This window comes from Polyodon spathula, chromosome 2 (genome assembly GCF_017654505.1).
Source record: "Polyodon spathula isolate WHYD16114869_AA chromosome 2, ASM1765450v1, whole genome shotgun sequence".
In the NCBI taxonomy this organism is placed as follows: domain Eukaryota; kingdom Metazoa; phylum Chordata; class Actinopteri; order Acipenseriformes; family Polyodontidae; genus Polyodon; species Polyodon spathula.
Window position 1 is genome coordinate 16,984,999 of NC_054535.1, and position 17,716 is coordinate 17,002,714.

General features: G+C 36.7%; 1 protein-coding gene across 1 annotated transcript in view; it reads right to left on the minus strand.

Annotated features, from left to right (window-relative positions):
* LOC121330813 (DNA polymerase nu-like) overlaps window positions 1-12,705 on the minus strand; it is a 98,017-nt gene extending 85,312 nt beyond the window's left edge. The window contains exons 1-7 of the mRNA XM_041277635.1: window positions 12,645-12,705; window positions 12,179-12,243; window positions 11,112-11,195; window positions 10,332-10,427; window positions 8,015-8,071; window positions 7,202-7,255; window positions 6,336-6,401 (exon numbers count right to left, since the gene is read on the minus strand). Of these exons, the coding sequence (XP_041133569.1) occupies window positions 6,336-6,401; window positions 7,202-7,255; window positions 8,015-8,071; window positions 10,332-10,427; window positions 11,112-11,195; window positions 12,179-12,243; window positions 12,645-12,705 (483 nt within the window). The remainder of the gene's footprint in view (window positions 1-6,335; window positions 6,402-7,201; window positions 7,256-8,014; window positions 8,072-10,331; window positions 10,428-11,111; window positions 11,196-12,178; window positions 12,244-12,644) is intronic.
* Between the last annotated feature and the right edge of the window lie 5,011 nt (window positions 12,706-17,716).

Below are 17,716 nucleotides of genomic sequence, written 5' to 3' on the forward strand. Positions count from 1 at the left end.
ATATGAGATAGTAAACCGTGTGCAAATGTAGACGGATTAGATTAGGTATAAAGTGTCCCTGTAACGTGTGCATGATACAGTGGCACTACGTTGCTCAGTAAACAGGGGCCGTATTAACAAAGCTGACTTAAGTCTAAGACTGGTCATAAGTCGTCAGTTTGGACTGAAGTCTTATTCAGGAACGAGTCTTAACGGAATTTTGGTCTTGAGTAAGGCCTTAACCCTGGAGGAGGCTTAAGCCTAGATCTGCCATTGAAACAACTTTCTTTTTTTCTCCCATGGCTCGACAGGTGATAGTATATGATTTATTTGATGAGCATCCAGATGAAAATTGCCCTAAGCAATACTACCCTAAGACTGAATTGAGAAGCCCGTACCATTTTAGACAGTCGATTGAAACCCTAACAAATATTTTACATACCAGTATATCACCATTAACTAACTGAAGCATTGCAATTCCAGCTTTGTTGCGGGTGATTTATTTATTGTTTTGTATTACAGTATTAAATATGTTATTGCAATGTGATCATACCATTAACATTGTAACTATACTTAGGGCTGTAAATGTACATTTCATTTGTAACAAGCATCACCAAAAGCACGGCTTGAGAGGAATTAAGACTTCATTAGCAGTGGTAAAAACATACAAATTAATACCAGCTCCGGTGTAATTTTGTGTTTGTTATCTATAGCGTTTTTATTTTAGTTATTTTTTTTGTTTTGTTTTTTTTTTTTTAGCAGAAATGTATTTCAAGCTTTCCACAGAGAGTGTAGCGTGCATAGGGGAAGGCAGCAGCAGGGCTGGTAGGTCACATGCAAAGGAGCCAACTCTTGTACAACAGTATCAGCGCTATGCTTTAGTGCGAGAGGTCCCAGGTTCGCGCCTGCCCTCCGTCTGTGTGTGGATTGCCTCACCCTGTGTGATGCGCCTGCCTGCGTTAACCCGAGATCGTTACAATACTTTATTAACAAATATTACATTAAATACAATACACATAAAAATGACATAACATTCTGCATTGTTTTTATTTCACTGTAATTACATGTGATATATACACACACACACACACACTGTTTTTTTTTTTTTTTTTTTTTTACTTAAGTAATCAATGAGGGCCTAATCACTGTAAAATAATTCAACAGGTCAGTTTAATCATACGTTTAAATATAATTATAACGACATATTTTTCAATAGAAAATTACGAAATTCTATAATAAAATATATAAGTCCCAGTGAAAAAGCTAAATTATCACTCTGTCCCCCAGGCAATGGCTTTCTTTCGAGTGGAAGACAGTGAAGACGCTGCGCGAGGACAGAAACGCTGGTCTAAGGTAAGACCCCCCCCCCAGCAAATCCTTTTGTAAAACGGACTTAAGGTTTGATCATAACAAAGTCAGCAAAAATTACTTGAGCCCTTTTTTTGGTCTTAGACTTAAGTCAGCTTTGTGAATACGACCCCAGGTAGCATATGTGCCAAACTGCTGTTGGCACAACTGGCACACCAATTAATGATTAGCAGTAACATGTATGAGTGGGTATCCATGACTAGTATGGTCATTTTTCCCAGCTCTTTGCGGGTACTTGTGTTTAGGACAGTTTCAGCCCTACCCACATCAACTGGTAAAATTAACCGATAGTGCCCATCGATGAAGGCTCCACTGTGTATCTGAATAGAACAATATTGCTGAACTGTCCTGGCTAAGTTTGTTGTTGTTGAAAGGTGCTGTCTGAACTAGAGCCGTGCCGACAGGCTGTGATTGGCTGACTTGGCAGTTGCAGGTAAAGGATTGGTTGCTTTCAGCAAAGTACTGATTGGCTAGTTTTGGTGGATAATAAAATTAATGTGTACCAATTGTTTAGTATTTACTGTCCAATAGATGAACTAAGCTTAAAAATACAGTAAGTCGAAATTAAAAAGATGGTACTTGCATGGATTGATTTTAAATTTGATTCACAGGTGATGTGGTGACGTTCCAGCAGACATCTACTGTGTACTAATGCCCGCTATAGCTGGAAGCGGATTGGCTGCTAATGACTGTTATAGCACTGTCTGGAATGCCAGAAATGCATTTTACAAACTGAGTGTGAGCATACAGTGGGCTTGTAACGATAATAATCAGATTATCTTTCGATTGGGATCCCACGATAACAAATCGATAATATTTATTAGTATAATAGTTTTTGTGCAACAGTGTTGATTTTACAGACATTTCAAAATGTGGCAGAAGGAAAAAAGAAATAAAAATCCTACCAACAACAGGCTTCCCAGCCATGGGCTTGGAAGCCTAATATTAATAATAAAAATCGAGACATGCAAGCTTGGGTCATCAGTAACAAGGAAGCACACAAGATGAGCGCTTTGCTGAGGAGGAGTGTTCAGTTGCTAGAAGGTTACATCAAAATTCTTGTTGAACAATGGCTTGAGACGCAGCAAGAGGAATGCTGTGAAAGATCAGCCCCAACTTGAAACCTATATTTACAAAGCCTCTTCCCTCACTGGCTATTTTTCTAGTCCCCTCTTTAGTTTAGATGTAATTTAAAGTTGAATGCGAGCAATCAGTATTCACAAAGAGTGAGTATACATCAGGGTTCTCCCCAGGAATTCTGTACAGCCGGGCGGCAGAAACTAAAATAAACTTGCCTTACATTTAATATATAATACGACAAAGAATTTAAATAATGTGTTGTCTTTCGCTGACTGTATCTAGTTGCTCCTTTTTATGTTCTACATTTTCTTTTTCATTACTGTTTTTTATTATGGTAATTGGAATTCACACAAAAAGACAAAACAAACAAAAAAGGTAACCTTGTTAATGCTTGTCTATTTTTGTTTTTTGCTGTTCTACATTTTTTTTAATGCAACTGTTCATTTTAACCATTTTTTTTTACACAACAGTACTCACACATGTTTGATCACCATCACAACCGGACTGTAATAATCCAGCACCTCTACACTTAAGCACTTGTATATCAGCTGACAAGTGTTCAACTGATATCCCATCATGCCTTTCTTCTTAAAAGCGTACAGCCTCTAACCATGAACCCCCTATATCTCTCACAAGCACCTTGGTACATATTTTTTCAATATCACAACCAAAGGAATATACTTTTTTTTTGGTGCATCTATATAACCATTATGTACTATATATCACCTTACAGTACAATATTACGACAAAAAATGGACTGAATGATAATACCTGAAAATCTTAACATTTTTAACAAAGTAGCCGGCACAAATATAGTATTAGGCGGAGGAATGCGCCGATCGACGGCTTGTTCTGAAAACCCTGCATTCATTGTCACTATTTTTGCTTTGAAAATAATCGGTTATTTTTTTTAGCAGTCTAATGTTTTAGCCTCTCGAAGTGCTTAACACAGAAAACCCGCCCATTCAATTCTGATTGGTTAAATGTTTTTTCAAGACATAATACAGCTGTCATGTGGTTCAAAGATATTTTTTTTTCAACCAGCAACGTGCAAGTGATCTAGTCTGCTAGAGGCGCAATCAATCCTTATTGTTAAAGGCACAGTAGCATCTGCAAGATGGGCGGACTAGGTTTTTTCAGCCAGGTGGCCACAGCTGAAAAGGCCTGGAGGCCTCTGTATACATCTTGCAAGAAAACAAATACATGATTTCTTATGTCAGTGAAAAAGACTGATTCCACAGCTATTATCACATAAAAGTGAAACTAGTGCTCCTTGCACAATTAATTGCAAGACCTTAGTATGATGCACAATGGAGATTCCCCGGCTGGACACAGCATAGCCTGACCCATATACTTGTATGTGATAGTGTGTAATGAATAATAATCAAATGTAACACTGAACTAACTAATTAAATCGTATAATTCTTGTTTGGGGGGGGAGAGGGGGTGATATTGTATACATTTTAAAAAAGGGTTACATTTGAGTTTAAAACAATGTGAACTGTTGCACAACCCTATGATTACTTATTTGGGATACAATTCATCAGCAGACTTTGAAAAACAGTCGCTATTTCAGGGCCTTACTGTAAAATCGTAAAAAAAATGATTTTATACAAAATTAAATTGCTAAAAAAATACTTGATATAGCATTATAGAATGGTTTTAAATACAGGCAAACCTACACAATGCAGTACACTTACTAAAACGTTGGAAAAGGTCTCAGCAGGAAAACAAGCTCTCATTCCTGTCCTAGAATAACACTGTCGAAGTATTTTTAGAACCAGACAGTTGCAGGTCGAAAAGTAAAAAGATTGCCTATGTTTTTTTGGTTTGTTTTAAGTTGTAGAAGTTCTTAAATTTTGCAACTCCATAATTATTTCAATGCCATCTCCTTTCTGATGAAATAAAGTATTAACTCTTTCAAACAAAAGTCCGACAACATCTGCAATGATTTAAACGTTGTGAGGTATTTCCTGTAAAGTAATACAGACATAACTACTTCTCTGTCATGAATACATAGTACAGACATTTGCATTGTGAAACTGTAACATGTTCAGAATTGCACCACCAAAAAAATATATATATATATATATATATATATATATATATATATATATATATATATATATATATATATATATATATATATATATATATATATATATATATAGTGAGATAGCAGGGAGGGGGTTAAAATCCTTCCCTGCTAAAAACCTTGTGAGAATGCACATTTGGGTGTTATGGGGTTTAATTGTGTAATTGTTTTATTGTTTAGTAATCCCCTGCACCTGGTGGTAATTGTAAATTAGAGCCAGGTGCAGGGTATTTAAGAGAGGCAGCCAGTCTGTTCCAGGCTGCTGCTGAGAGAAGAGCCCGACTGTGTGAGTGAGCAGTCGTATCGAGGTATTGTGTGAGGGTGTGTTTTTGAATGTTTGTGGCAGGTAAACGGTTTAGCCGTCCTGCGTGATAGTTAGGTTCCTGTTTATGTTTAGTGAGTGCTCCAAATAGGAGCTAGGTGTTTGTTTTGTGTTTATTTCATTTTTGTGTTTATTAAAAGTTTCAGTACAATCCTGTGTGTTGGGTCGTGATTCAGAAGGGAGAAGAACCCGTGAGAGCCTGTGTGGCGAGCAAAAAGGTGACTATATATATATATATATATATATATATATATATATATATATATATATATATATATATATATATATATAATCTGATTCCAATTCTCAAAAACTTGTGACATAGAAGGTCCTTAACAAGCGTAATCACAATTTGAAAAAGTTGTGCTCTAGGTACTACACAGATACTATACAGGCAACACTCCATGCTCCTATACTCCTTCATTCATATGCATCCCCAGTGGGGTATAAGAAGTGTACACTATATACAAACCATGGTCAAATAATTGTTATCTCAGATTTGTATTAATTAATGTATATCAATTCATCAATTTTAAATTAAGCATTACACCGCTAGCATTGCAAAGCAACACTTAAAATCTCACGCAGTAGTCAGTGGAAACAGTGTGTAAGAGGACATACCATCCTAGTACACATGCAGCCCTACTTCCATTACTTTGAGCCTGACATGTGGTAGCCTATGTGACTGTGCTTCCTTTCTACCCACAGTCACTCATTCTTAATGCACTGTGAACATTAATACAGCTGCTTTCACAAGCAAAGCCTTTAGCACATTTTTCATTTCTATGTTTGTTTATGCAGTTCAAAACAAGGGTGAAAATCACAGTCGTGGCACTACATACTGAATTGTTAACCCTCTCTCCTGCTACACCTTTTGCCTCGACAGCAGCACTTGTCTTTTATAACCTCTGCCAAAGATAAGGATGTGATTGTTACTGAACTGCAGGTTTTCTGGATTTGTTTTCATACTGTCATGCAGCAATTTCAACTCCCTGCTGTTTCAGTTGGATGTTCACATGCAAGAGCTTCACTTACAATGCAATGATAAAGAAGTAGTTGTTAATAGTTGTACTGTGGTGCCCATGTCATTTATACGCCCAGAGATGGTTGAAACAGCAGTAAGACAATACCCTCTCGAGATCCCATGTACTGCACAGGCAGCTGCATGATAATACAACTGTCTCAATAATGTAGAGACCTAAATATCCTCAATATGGTAACATTTTGAGTTACAGTGTATATATATATATATATATACACACACACGGGATTAATAGCATAATGTATAATGTATATTAATATTACACTACTGTCAGGCAGTTCTACTTCCAATTCAATTTATTTTATACTAAAACTTGGTAACACAAAACTTCAAACACAAAGGTTTTGAAATGCAAGACAGAGGCTCATAGTTAAACTTGTTTCAAACTCGTTTCATTGTTCCACAGCGCACAACATGGAACATACATATTATGGTGCATAATTACTCACAGGATGCTTGGCCGAAAGCCTGCCACTCACAGTGCCAGTCTGGTTCCACGTAGAAGAAATATAGCTCTGGGAAAATTCAATATAAAAAGTGAGATTAGACTGTCATAAATGATTTATGAGCTGTTCTTTATTTCAGCAGGATGAAAAAAAAAAAAAACATTTACATGAAAAAATAAGGAAAGCTGCATGAAATAAATAAAAACAGCCCCAGACTATTTCACTGTTCACACGTCTAAAAATCTTTTTTAATCTTCAAAATAAGTCTATTTATTTGGGATTGTAAAAGGATTAGTTACTCTGTGAGATGCTGCTTACATCTTTTTTTTTTTTTTTTTTATTGAGATGGCAGTTTTGAAGAAAACCATAAATTAAATTTCTTATAGACAAACAAAAACAAAACAAAAAACAGATGAATAAATATCTACAGGAAAAATTCTCAAACAGTTTAAGTGAACTCTATGGGGTAAGAGAAGCTGTGTTGCCAATACTTTGAAAAAGAAAGTATTGCAGAGCGAACAAAGTACAATTAGCAGTATTTTGGTACAATTATACAAGCAATGACCAAAAGGTATGAAAATGGTCTCTACAGCTGGTGTGAAAGGCCTGATAGAGTGAGTACCAACAGTAAGCCCTTGTGAGCGGACTGCTCAAGGAACTGATGTTTTAACAGCCTCAAGTTTTCAGTCTATGAGCCCATATGGAGAATAGTCTTTGCTGCATATTTCCACTCCAACTACCCCAGGAGGAATTCAACTACCCCAGGTAATTACTAATGTTATGCTTCTGAAAATTTTAGACACCATGCAAGCTTGTCAATTGTCTTGTCCAGTCCTTGTATATAGTTAAAATAACTGCGTGCAATATACCTTCTTCATACAGGACATTATTCCATCCACGTAAGTTGACTTTATCTTATGAACCTAAAAAAAAAAAAAAAAATGTGATTTTATTTTCTTGTATAACACAAATCTAACAGAAGGTGGCATTAGGTGTGAGAACCTAACCCCCCCCCCCTAAAAAACCCCGTAAGTAGCAATCTTCACAGACCCTGATTAGCACTCCTCGTGGACTTCCGAATATTACTTTAGAGAAGGATGTCAGGAAGTCCAAGACTAGTGATAATCAGGCTGCAAAACCAGTGATAAGTTCAGCTAAAATATTCAGGATGCTAATTACATTTTTGACCTTACTTAGCAATAACTGTCTGATTTTATTTATTTATTAAAAACATTTAATAGCATGAAACTTGCAGCAACAAAAGAAAAAAATGACTACCACAGCAATAGTTAAAGTGCTCCTATCTGCAACTAATTTCTTTCTTTAATGTATTTCTGAAATTCGCTTTTGCCCTGGCTTAATAAGTCCTGGTGTGTTTTTCCTTTTAGTATTACGGATATTTTACCTAAAAGATGACGACAGAAACAATAGCAGCATTGTGCTTGATTATTATGTTTGACCAGGCAACATAACAACAGTTCAGCAATGCTAAAGTAGAAACGTAATATATTCGATGAGTCCAAACGTTTGTCAATTAATTTATTACCTTTCAGTATTTCTAAATTGAGCACTATTGCTTTTGCTATAACAGCTATGGATGACAAAATAATGACAAAACAAACAAATCAATGTAATATTTTAACAAGTAAAAATTCAGTGTGTGTTACAGTGAGAGAAATTACCTGTCTATATTCTAAGATAATCTTGGGCAGTGGGTGAAGGTCTTGTAACTGCATTAACTGAGAAACAGAAAGATAAGGTGACTGTACCAAAGATAACACACTTCCCAGCCACAGCTGTTAATACAGAATTAAGGTTGTCATAATAAAGCAGACCAGACAACCATGACCTACATCCACTATGCATGGATGTAGAGAATGACAAATACAGCAGACACTCTACAATATCCCCAGTTTCCAGTTACTATAAATTCACACAAGATTAATTTAAGATCTGTCCATTTAGTCAGTAGTTTAACATGGTAAGTAACTTCAATGAACAAGATGCAGCCTGGCCAAGTTCACTGCACCATGTAACTTTGATTCTACACACAGGGACAATGCTATGTGGACCCTGATAGCGAAAACATGATTCAAATTAACTACTGGAGCAACTGAAGGCCAAACCACTCAGAATGCTTATAAACACCATAAAAAGTTAAGGAGAAAGGGATGATAAATAAAATGAAATTTGAAGCAGCTCTAGGTGTAATAACGGCACACTTGACGTTCATATGGTGCTATATAACGCCACCAGACTAGAGTAACTACTGTAGCATTCAATTTCATATACAGCACTGTAACAAAGCCAATGTGTTACTCAGCACCATTGACAGCCGTGCCTACAAGACGCAGATAACACCCAGGGTGACATTGTGAAGGAAGCTTAGTTCAGCACCAAGGACAGGGCAGCTAGTATTTATAAATAAGTAAAGAATGCCCTGAAAGCCATCTCAAACAATACAGGCTGACAAAGTTTTAAACCTACTGTGGCAGGGCAGAAAAGCCATGCAAATAAAGAGGTGGCAGGGCAAAGCCCTGCTGATTTAAAGTTATTATGTTTACTATTTAAAAAGGAAATGCATATGTGTGCTGGGCATTATTATTTTTTTGAATATTACTGTTTTGGCTTTACGTTGTGTCTGTTGTTATTATGTTTGTAATTGCAATTAGTATTGGGGTTTGGTTGTGGGTGGATGTGTATGTGGTGGTGGGTTGTAGATACTGGGTTTTGAGTTTGTTTATATGCAGGTGGACAAAAGCTGTCCGCTATTTGATATTGTGTTGATTCGGCGGGGAGAGGGTTAACTTCCTCTCTGCCTTCAAGTGTGAAATGCACGTGGTTAGGAGATAAATGATCGCTAAATTGTCTCATTAGCTCCTGACTACCTGCTATATAAGATCTCACTCTCAGAGCATGTGGAGAGTGTAGGAGTGATTGTAGGAGAGACATGTGGAGAAAGAGAGAGGATTGCTACCGTTGTGTTATGTACAGGTACTCGTTTGTGTTTGTTTTGGCCATTGTGCCTGTTTCTTTGTGTTTTGAAAGTCTTTTATTTTATTGTTTTTGATTTACTCAATAAATATACTGCGCAGCCACAGTTTTTGCCCTGCATTCCTGCCTTTGTTGTACTGCTTCCTGGCCTGAAGTCACCACCTTGGCTATCCTGTCACACCTAGAAACAAGCATTTCCCTAGATTGTCGATTTATCTTTTTAAAGGCACATATAGTATAGCAAGTGTGACAAAATATAAATTAGCAACTTCACAATAAAAGCATTACAGGGTGTTTAGCAGCTACATCATTTCCAACACTGAATTTATCAATCTGAGCCAACATAGGAACAAAACTGCAAGAAACAGTGAAGTCACTTTAAATGCATTAAATTAGCAGTTGGGCGCCTATCCGCCCTGTGACTACTTGATCAAAGCCTACATGCTTGTTTCTGTTGCTCATATGTGTTCTTGGAAAATCAGTAGGAAGCCAGCCCTGTGTTCCCACCTACTGTACATCCAACTATATTAGTGTGATCACATCACTTTCTAAACTACACATGTACACAGATAGCAAGTTTCTCCCAAATGACAAAGTTATGCTCCCTAAGCAAGAAGGATCAAGAAAGAACACTGCAGTTAGGGGCTGCTTGGCATTTTCAAGAAAATAACACTTAATATCCTTGGCTGTGCACAAATTATACAACAGATAGAGGGGATTGTAAGGAGATCAAACTTTCACATTTGTCTTGGTTCACTGGGTAGGGATCCTTGGTATGGATACCTAATGTTACTGAGAGGTGGTGGGGAGGACCATGTGCCATGATAGTTTGTGAACCCCTGCATTAGAGGACCTTTTTTGACTGTTACTACAATAGAACATGGTTTTCATGTACTGTGCCCTTCAGACCATGGACTGTTTGAGAAACTCTTATCTTTTACTCCTACTCATAGCTTCTCAAGCTTCAGGTGTCCTAACTCCAGTAAAGCTGTAATACAAACACACCACTACTTCGGAGGTTGAGTGATGCTGCTTCAGGACTGTCTTTGGGAGTTTCTTGTTTTCACACAGTTCATGCAAGCGAAGCTTCTCAAACAGAACCTAGGACAGGAATGGCATAATTGTTCAATAAAACAAGAACTTTAAAAACAGACAAATACAGGCACGCTTCTCTGGGATTTAATTATTCTGTCTCAGGGATGAAAACTTTTCCCTGCCCTGTACATGTATCGTAAAAAGCTATTTTAATATTTTTTGTTAGTTTTATTGGAAATCGCATTTAAACTGCAGTAATCCCTTTCACACTGGAGGTGTGTTTTTTATGAACAAAAACCAACCACCCCAGAGGCATAACGTATTGTTTGCACATGAATGGTATGTGTCAATATACCTGAAACAGAAGCCCTATCCGGTCATTTCAAGAAATTAATTTTGACTGGGCAGCTCCAGAACCTATATCCATGGTCTAACTTGACCTACAGAATCACAGAATACAATTATGTATCGAAAAACCAAAATGTGACATGACAGCAATAAGGTAGCCAAAGGGAAAGCGAGCATTAGACTTTGCCAAAATGGTCTCCAAAACACTGAAAATATGGAGCTTTAATCTAAAATGGTTAGTGACATATTAACATTTGAAGACATAATCCAGGAGGATTTATAGAACCATACAACCTCCCCTTCGTGGTGTCTGCTCACTCCAGTGTTTCATTGTTAAGCTTTCTGAACAGATTATGTTCACAGTTTGTTTGTAAGCCACAAAGACATGGCATGGACACCTACCAGACGGAGCTGATTGCTGCTGGTCACAAGGAACTGCTGCCCAGCCGCTTTGTGTGCCTCCTGCTCCAGCTGTTTCAGCTTCGTCTGCAAACACACAACATATTCTTCTGGCTTACACCACATTGGCCATAAAGAACATGTATATTTTACTCTGTATTGAATTGTAACTAGGATTTGTAAAACAGCAAAAATGCCTTTTCTCTCCATTATTGGAAGTAAAAACATGAGAGACTGGACATTGCTTTGCAAAAAAAAAAAAGTCCTGGCCAATAATTTGAGCAGTATAGCATCAGGTGCTACATACTACTTTTTTTGACATACTTCTTTGTTGATTTGCTAACCATGATTACGTCACAACAACCAAACAGTATAATCAGGACAAGAAAATTAGGCCTTTTACTGTTCTCTTGTACAGTGTGTCCTGTCAATACAGAATGTTCTAACCTTAAACTCGAAGTAATCAGGTTTAAATCCCCCACAGAAAGCTTTCAGCTTATGTAAACGTGCTGTACCATGCAGAGCCAACTTACCAGAATGACAGCAAACTAACTAACTCTATCTTTAAGTGGATAGAGCTCCAACGAGCCAGCACACTCTTCCAGAAATTGATGAAGACCGCGACATAAATTACAGATGTGATTCGCGTCTCTAGATTTATGTAACGGTTGGACCGGGGAATGCTTCCAACTTTGTGGGTCTCGTTTAAATAAGGAATTGAAGACAGGTGCGGAAAGCAATAACTTTCACATACATCACATTCATCCATTTATTACATTCATGGCACATAAAACAGTCTAATGACATTTTTTTTTTTAATGTATTTCTCCACTCAATCAATTCTGCTTTTTACAGTTTTTACAGATTTTCATTTTCATAGACACGGCACCAGGACTAATCTTCTGGAATTTAACTGACAGCTATTTTTTCTGTGAGTTTCAAGCTGATTAGAACCTTGGAGCTTCTCAATCACAAAAATATTTTTTGTGATGTCTCAAATTGTTCACCAAGGTTTTACTGCATATTTTTAGGTCTATTAATATATGCCCTAAGAATGCTTATTACCATACCCCTAAGAGATCAGATGTTCTTTTAAGGGCATCCTTGTCCACATGTATTCTGTGATTTTCCATTGCTGCAAAAAAAAAAAAAAAAAAAAAAAAGGTAATAGATTATATCACTTTAATAATACACCAAATAAATATAAAAAAAGTTATTCCATTCACAATTAGTTATTTAGTAAAAGCTTCTACCAGTAAATGAAAAGCATCCACAGTTATCAAAGTTAATCAAAGCCTTTATACTAGTTTCTATAATGTTGGTTGTGCATCACATTAAAAATTCAACTATGCTAATGCTTTAAAAAAATCAACTTTCTTCTGAACATCCACATTATGGAACCATTAAGATCAGTCATTGTGTCAAGCCCATCTGTACCTCAGCTTTGTGAATGTTAATAAAAGTGAACGCCAAGAAATACACCTTCCAAAATGCTCAGAAACATTGTGATTTATGTGCTACGGAAGGCTTTCTTACCTGCCAAAACTGTCATCAGACCAAGCTCCATGTTATAGAACAACTGCCACAAGCCTTGCATCTGCAAACAGTCAATTTCAAATGTAATTTGGGAATAACTTTTCAAGTGCTGAACGGTTAAATTGGTGAGCTGAGTAGGAATTTGAGAGAACAACATTTCCGGACTATAGCTCAAGACTGTTTTAAATAATCTAACTATTTACTGTAAATCAGGTTGAATATATTAGTAGGTGTCTGGGTATTTTATGTTGATTCTATTGGCTTCATTTAAGGAGTACTCATATCTTGGTAAATATTTGCAAGTAGACTGATGTTTTGTACAAGTCCCTGCATGTCTTTGAGGCAACTCTGCATGTTCCTACCTGTTTCAGTGGCAGCTCCAGCAGTCAGAACTTGTCTGACTTGTTCTTACATGTCTGAAAGGCAGACAGACATCTTGCTGGTACCTGCCTAACCAGCATGTATGAATGTTGCTAACTGCCTGTGAACCGAAAGCACATGCTCCTACTTGCCTTTCCTGCTTCATAGTTTAACATTAAACTGCACTGAATTGGAATCCCTTCTGCTTACAGAGGCAACTTTAGAACAAATTAATGAAATAAAAAGGTTAAGCAAATCAAGGGATTTCCCATCTTTGCTCATATCTATCTATCTATCTATATGAAAAGCATAATTAAGTGATATATCTTAAGTTTAGTTTGCTGCCCTTTACAATTCCCAGCTAGGGATTCAAACTTGTAATCGTGACATAGATTGCTGGGGAGGCTGCCGATTGGATTGGCAATGCAACATATTTCACATCTAGCAAGTTCATTTTTACTGGGCAACGCCTGTAATAGAACTTGACAGAGAACCACACAATACAGATGTGTAGTAAATCTGGAGACAATATTCGAAGTGAAGGGTACTGTTACATTTTATATAAACAGTGAAATTAGGAAATCTATATCTTAAATGATTTCTGAGATACACGTCTTTGAAAAGGAAGCCACAGTGGATTTACTAATGTATATCAGTTCCCCCTACAGGGGTGGCAGGGTAGTGTGTGGGAGTTTCTTCTGCCCTGGTTATGTGAGTGTTAGATCTCCCACGCTAGGCAGGCAGTAGTGACTATGGGGGAGAAGGCAGATTCTCTAGTACCACCTTTTCCCAGCATATGTTCCCCTTCCAAAAAATAAGTTAAATGCCTAGCCAGTCATACTACTTCTTTAATAAAGTCAGCTTTTCGGAATGTGCATCTATCACTACATCTTTAACCACACAGATGCTCATTGCTCAAGTTAACGTCTGCAGCAGCGGTGAGGGTCTAATAATGTTCAGAAATATTTGTGGTCCAATGTAATGTGTAATCTAATAAACTGAGACTTGCCTGCAAGTTGGCACGGAGATCCATCATGAGCTGATCCAGCAGCACCAGGTTGGTGCAGACGTCCAGCTGCTAATAACAAACACAGAAATAGCTCTACTAAAATCAGGTGATACTAAACTTTATATTTACTCAAAATACAGCCAGCCAGACAAGAACTGTATTCGTAGCAACAGGGAACCACATTCCACTTACTGCATGCATGGCATGAACAACCAAGAAACATAACTTAAATCACCCTTCCTATTTCACATTATAAAGGCTGTGTGTGTGGCATCTACAGGTCTGATTTTGCTAGCAGTGGTCTCACACAGTCGTAATGTCATTGGCAATAATGTAGAACATAAAAAAAACTCTATATAAACATCCTGCAAAATGTGAATCAGCTACTCGTGGAGGGACCGTGAACTTTGTTTTACATTTGGATTTTGACAACATGGATGCAAACACTATGCAACAACACATGAGAAGGTGTTGGGTTGTACTGTGGTAAGTTGTGAGGCATGGGGCACATTTGTGCTTATAAAGTGGCATATAAATGATATTTAATTAATATACTTTAGTGTTACCATACAGAGAAGATCCATGTGACTCTCCCTCTATTAAGTTCTACAAACTGTTCTTCAATAAATTCACAAACTTTAAAATTGTGAATGTTCTATTGGCCCACTTTAATACTTACAAGATGTCTGTTTTAAATTTGCAATGTAGCCATTATTCCTTTGAGCAATACAAACAACAAAGACTGTACAAAATGTAATTTTCACTTTCAACAACAAATGGGACGTGTTTATCAAAACTGAGATGTTAAGATTTAATAGACAGTGACCGCAAAGGATAACACACACACACACATATATATATATATATATATATATATATATATATATATATATATATATATATATATATATATATATATGGAATTGTATCTTGGGACAATAACTGAAGTTGTGCCAATGAAAGTCTCTTAACACTTAAAAAATGAATGGATTTAACCCCTTTTCACTTTGTCAGGAGACTAACACAAGCTTTAACATCTTATTACCAAGCCTGTATACAGTAATTTAATTAAAAATAATTAAGTCTGGTTTCACAGACCCCGAGATTAGCACTAGTCTTGGACTATCTTAGTTACTGTAAGATGACTTTAGTCAAGATGAGATTAGTGTTGTCATTTGCTCTGTATTAAAAAATGAACTGTTTCTGCTTGCACTCCAGTCCCTTCCCTCAGCTGGCACAGTCTCTGTATTTCTCGGGTTATCACTGTCAGGCACCCTTTTTTCTGTGGTTTCTTTAATGTAAATTGTATCTGTTGAGGTGTAACATCAAGAAAACAGTTTGAAAATGACCTTGTTTGCTCCAGGGATCTCTGATTTAAGCCAACTGGTTTTCTTGCTGTGTTTCACCACCAGTTCTTGGAAGCAGGATGCCGAATCCACGGGATCCAGCAGCCAGGCAGCGATTCTAGGATCCAGGACTCTGCAGTCAGCAACTGTGGGTGAAAGTGTCTCCGTTTCATTAGCTATTGTCTTGGCAATCCAGGGATTCAATTAGCAATACACATCACAGGTACGGCATTTCTATATGTCATGATTAATACAATTACTTTCTGACAATTAAAAACCTAAAAGAAAATAACGATGATTGTATTATTTGTGTAATCTGTAATCTGTAAAAAGCTAATCTTTTACTAAATTGTGTGTTTAAAGCTTAAAAAAAAAGTTAAAAAGAACCTTATATAAACACACATTTGTGTATCTTCATATACTGCATTAAATTAAACTTTACCATATTTAGCTATGGTTTCTATGTGGTAAAGATGTAATACGTGGAATTTCCTGATTTTTTTATTTTTTTTTATTTTTACAAGGGTACATCCTTCTGTTAAAAAAAAAAGTCTCATCTTGCTTTAAGTTTAAAATAAACTAAATCAATATTGCCTTGTTTCCAGTTGATCTCCTTTCTGTAGAGCTGCATTGCTGTTCGAAGAAGCTCCTTGGCTTTGAAGCAAATGACAGGCCGCTTGCTGCCAAGTATCTGAAGCAGCATTTCTCTACATGATATAAAAAAAAAAAAACAATAACCTACAAATATAATGGAATACTCAATGAGGGTTTTTTCAGGTCTGTTGAAAAGGATATTTTGAATTTGAGGCTTAATTCTAACTGCATGACTATCGATGGTGTACTGTTTGCTCTAAAATGAAATGTGGGCGTCATTTTTGACCCTAGCTTAACATTTGAGCCTCATGTAAGGAATATCACAAATATGGTCTTTTTCCATTTTAGGAATATCGCCCGGCTGTGCCCTGTTCTCTCTATGCCTGCTGTGGAGAAACTGGTCCATCTAGAATTGACTACTGTATTGCCCTGCTTGCTGTGGTTTCCAAAAGGACTGTAAACAAATTGCAGTATGTTCAAAACTCAGCAGCCCGGGTTTTGACTAGGTCTCGATCTGGTGATCTTATTACCCCAGTTCTGGAATCCTTACATTAGCTTCATATTGATTTTAAAATCTTGCTATTGACTTTTAAGGCCTTGAAGGGTGTGTCTCCCCTTACATCACTGACCTGTTGTCTTATTTACACCCCTAGACACAATTTGTGGGCCACTGAATCCTTCTGTGTTTTAAATCTTGCCTTAAACTTATTTGTTTAAACTGGCTTTTTTTTATTTAATGTTTGATATTTTTCTTATTGTCTATCTTTATTTGTGTTCTTATGTACAGTGCTTTGTGAAGACTTGCATGAAAGGCTCTTTAATAATTAGTATTATTAATATTATTATTATTATTATTATTATTATTATTATTATTATTATTAATTCATCATTGCCTGAATCCAATCTTAATCCACAGCTGGTGTTAGTAAAGCTATAGTAAACTCAAAATAAATGTATAACTATGTTTCCATCAACAAGACGAACAAATTTCTAGCAAACTTGCAACATTTTGCACAAAAATATATGCAAATCTTATCGCACAGTTAAACTGGATTCTAGCAAACAAACTGCTGTAAATAATAACGTTACAAACTTTAAAAAAAGGGTTAGCGCAAAAATTATCTTGATCCGAACAAGGGAATAAGAAGGAACAACGTATTTTCAATTTTCAATATATATACAGTGCCTTGCAAAAGTGTTCAGACCCCTGACCAATTCTCTCATAGTACTGAATTACAAATGGTACATTGAAATTTCGTTCTGTTTGATATTTTATTTTTAAACACTGAAACTCAGAATCAATTATGGTAAGGTGACATTGGTTTTATGTTGGGAAATATTTTTAAGAAAAATAAAAAACTGAAATATCTTGCTTGCATAAGTATTCAACCCCTGTGCTGTGGAAGCTCCCACTTTGCACCGATGAAAGAAATTGCCCTAATGAGGACACAATTACCTTACCATTGGCCTCCACCTGTGAACCATTAAAGTTGCTGTCACATTTTCTGGATAAAAACCCCACTACTGAAGGATCATTGGTAAGGTTGTGAATCTGAAGGAAAATGGAGACCAAAGAGCATTCTACAGAAGTTAGAGATAAAGTAATACAAATGCATAGATTAGGGAAAGGGTACAAAATAATATCCAAGTGTTTGGATATCCCAGTGAGCACAGTTGGATCAATAATCAGGAAGTGGACGCTGCATCACACCACCCAGGCACTGCCAAGAAAAGGCCGTCCCTCAAAACTCAGCACTCAAACA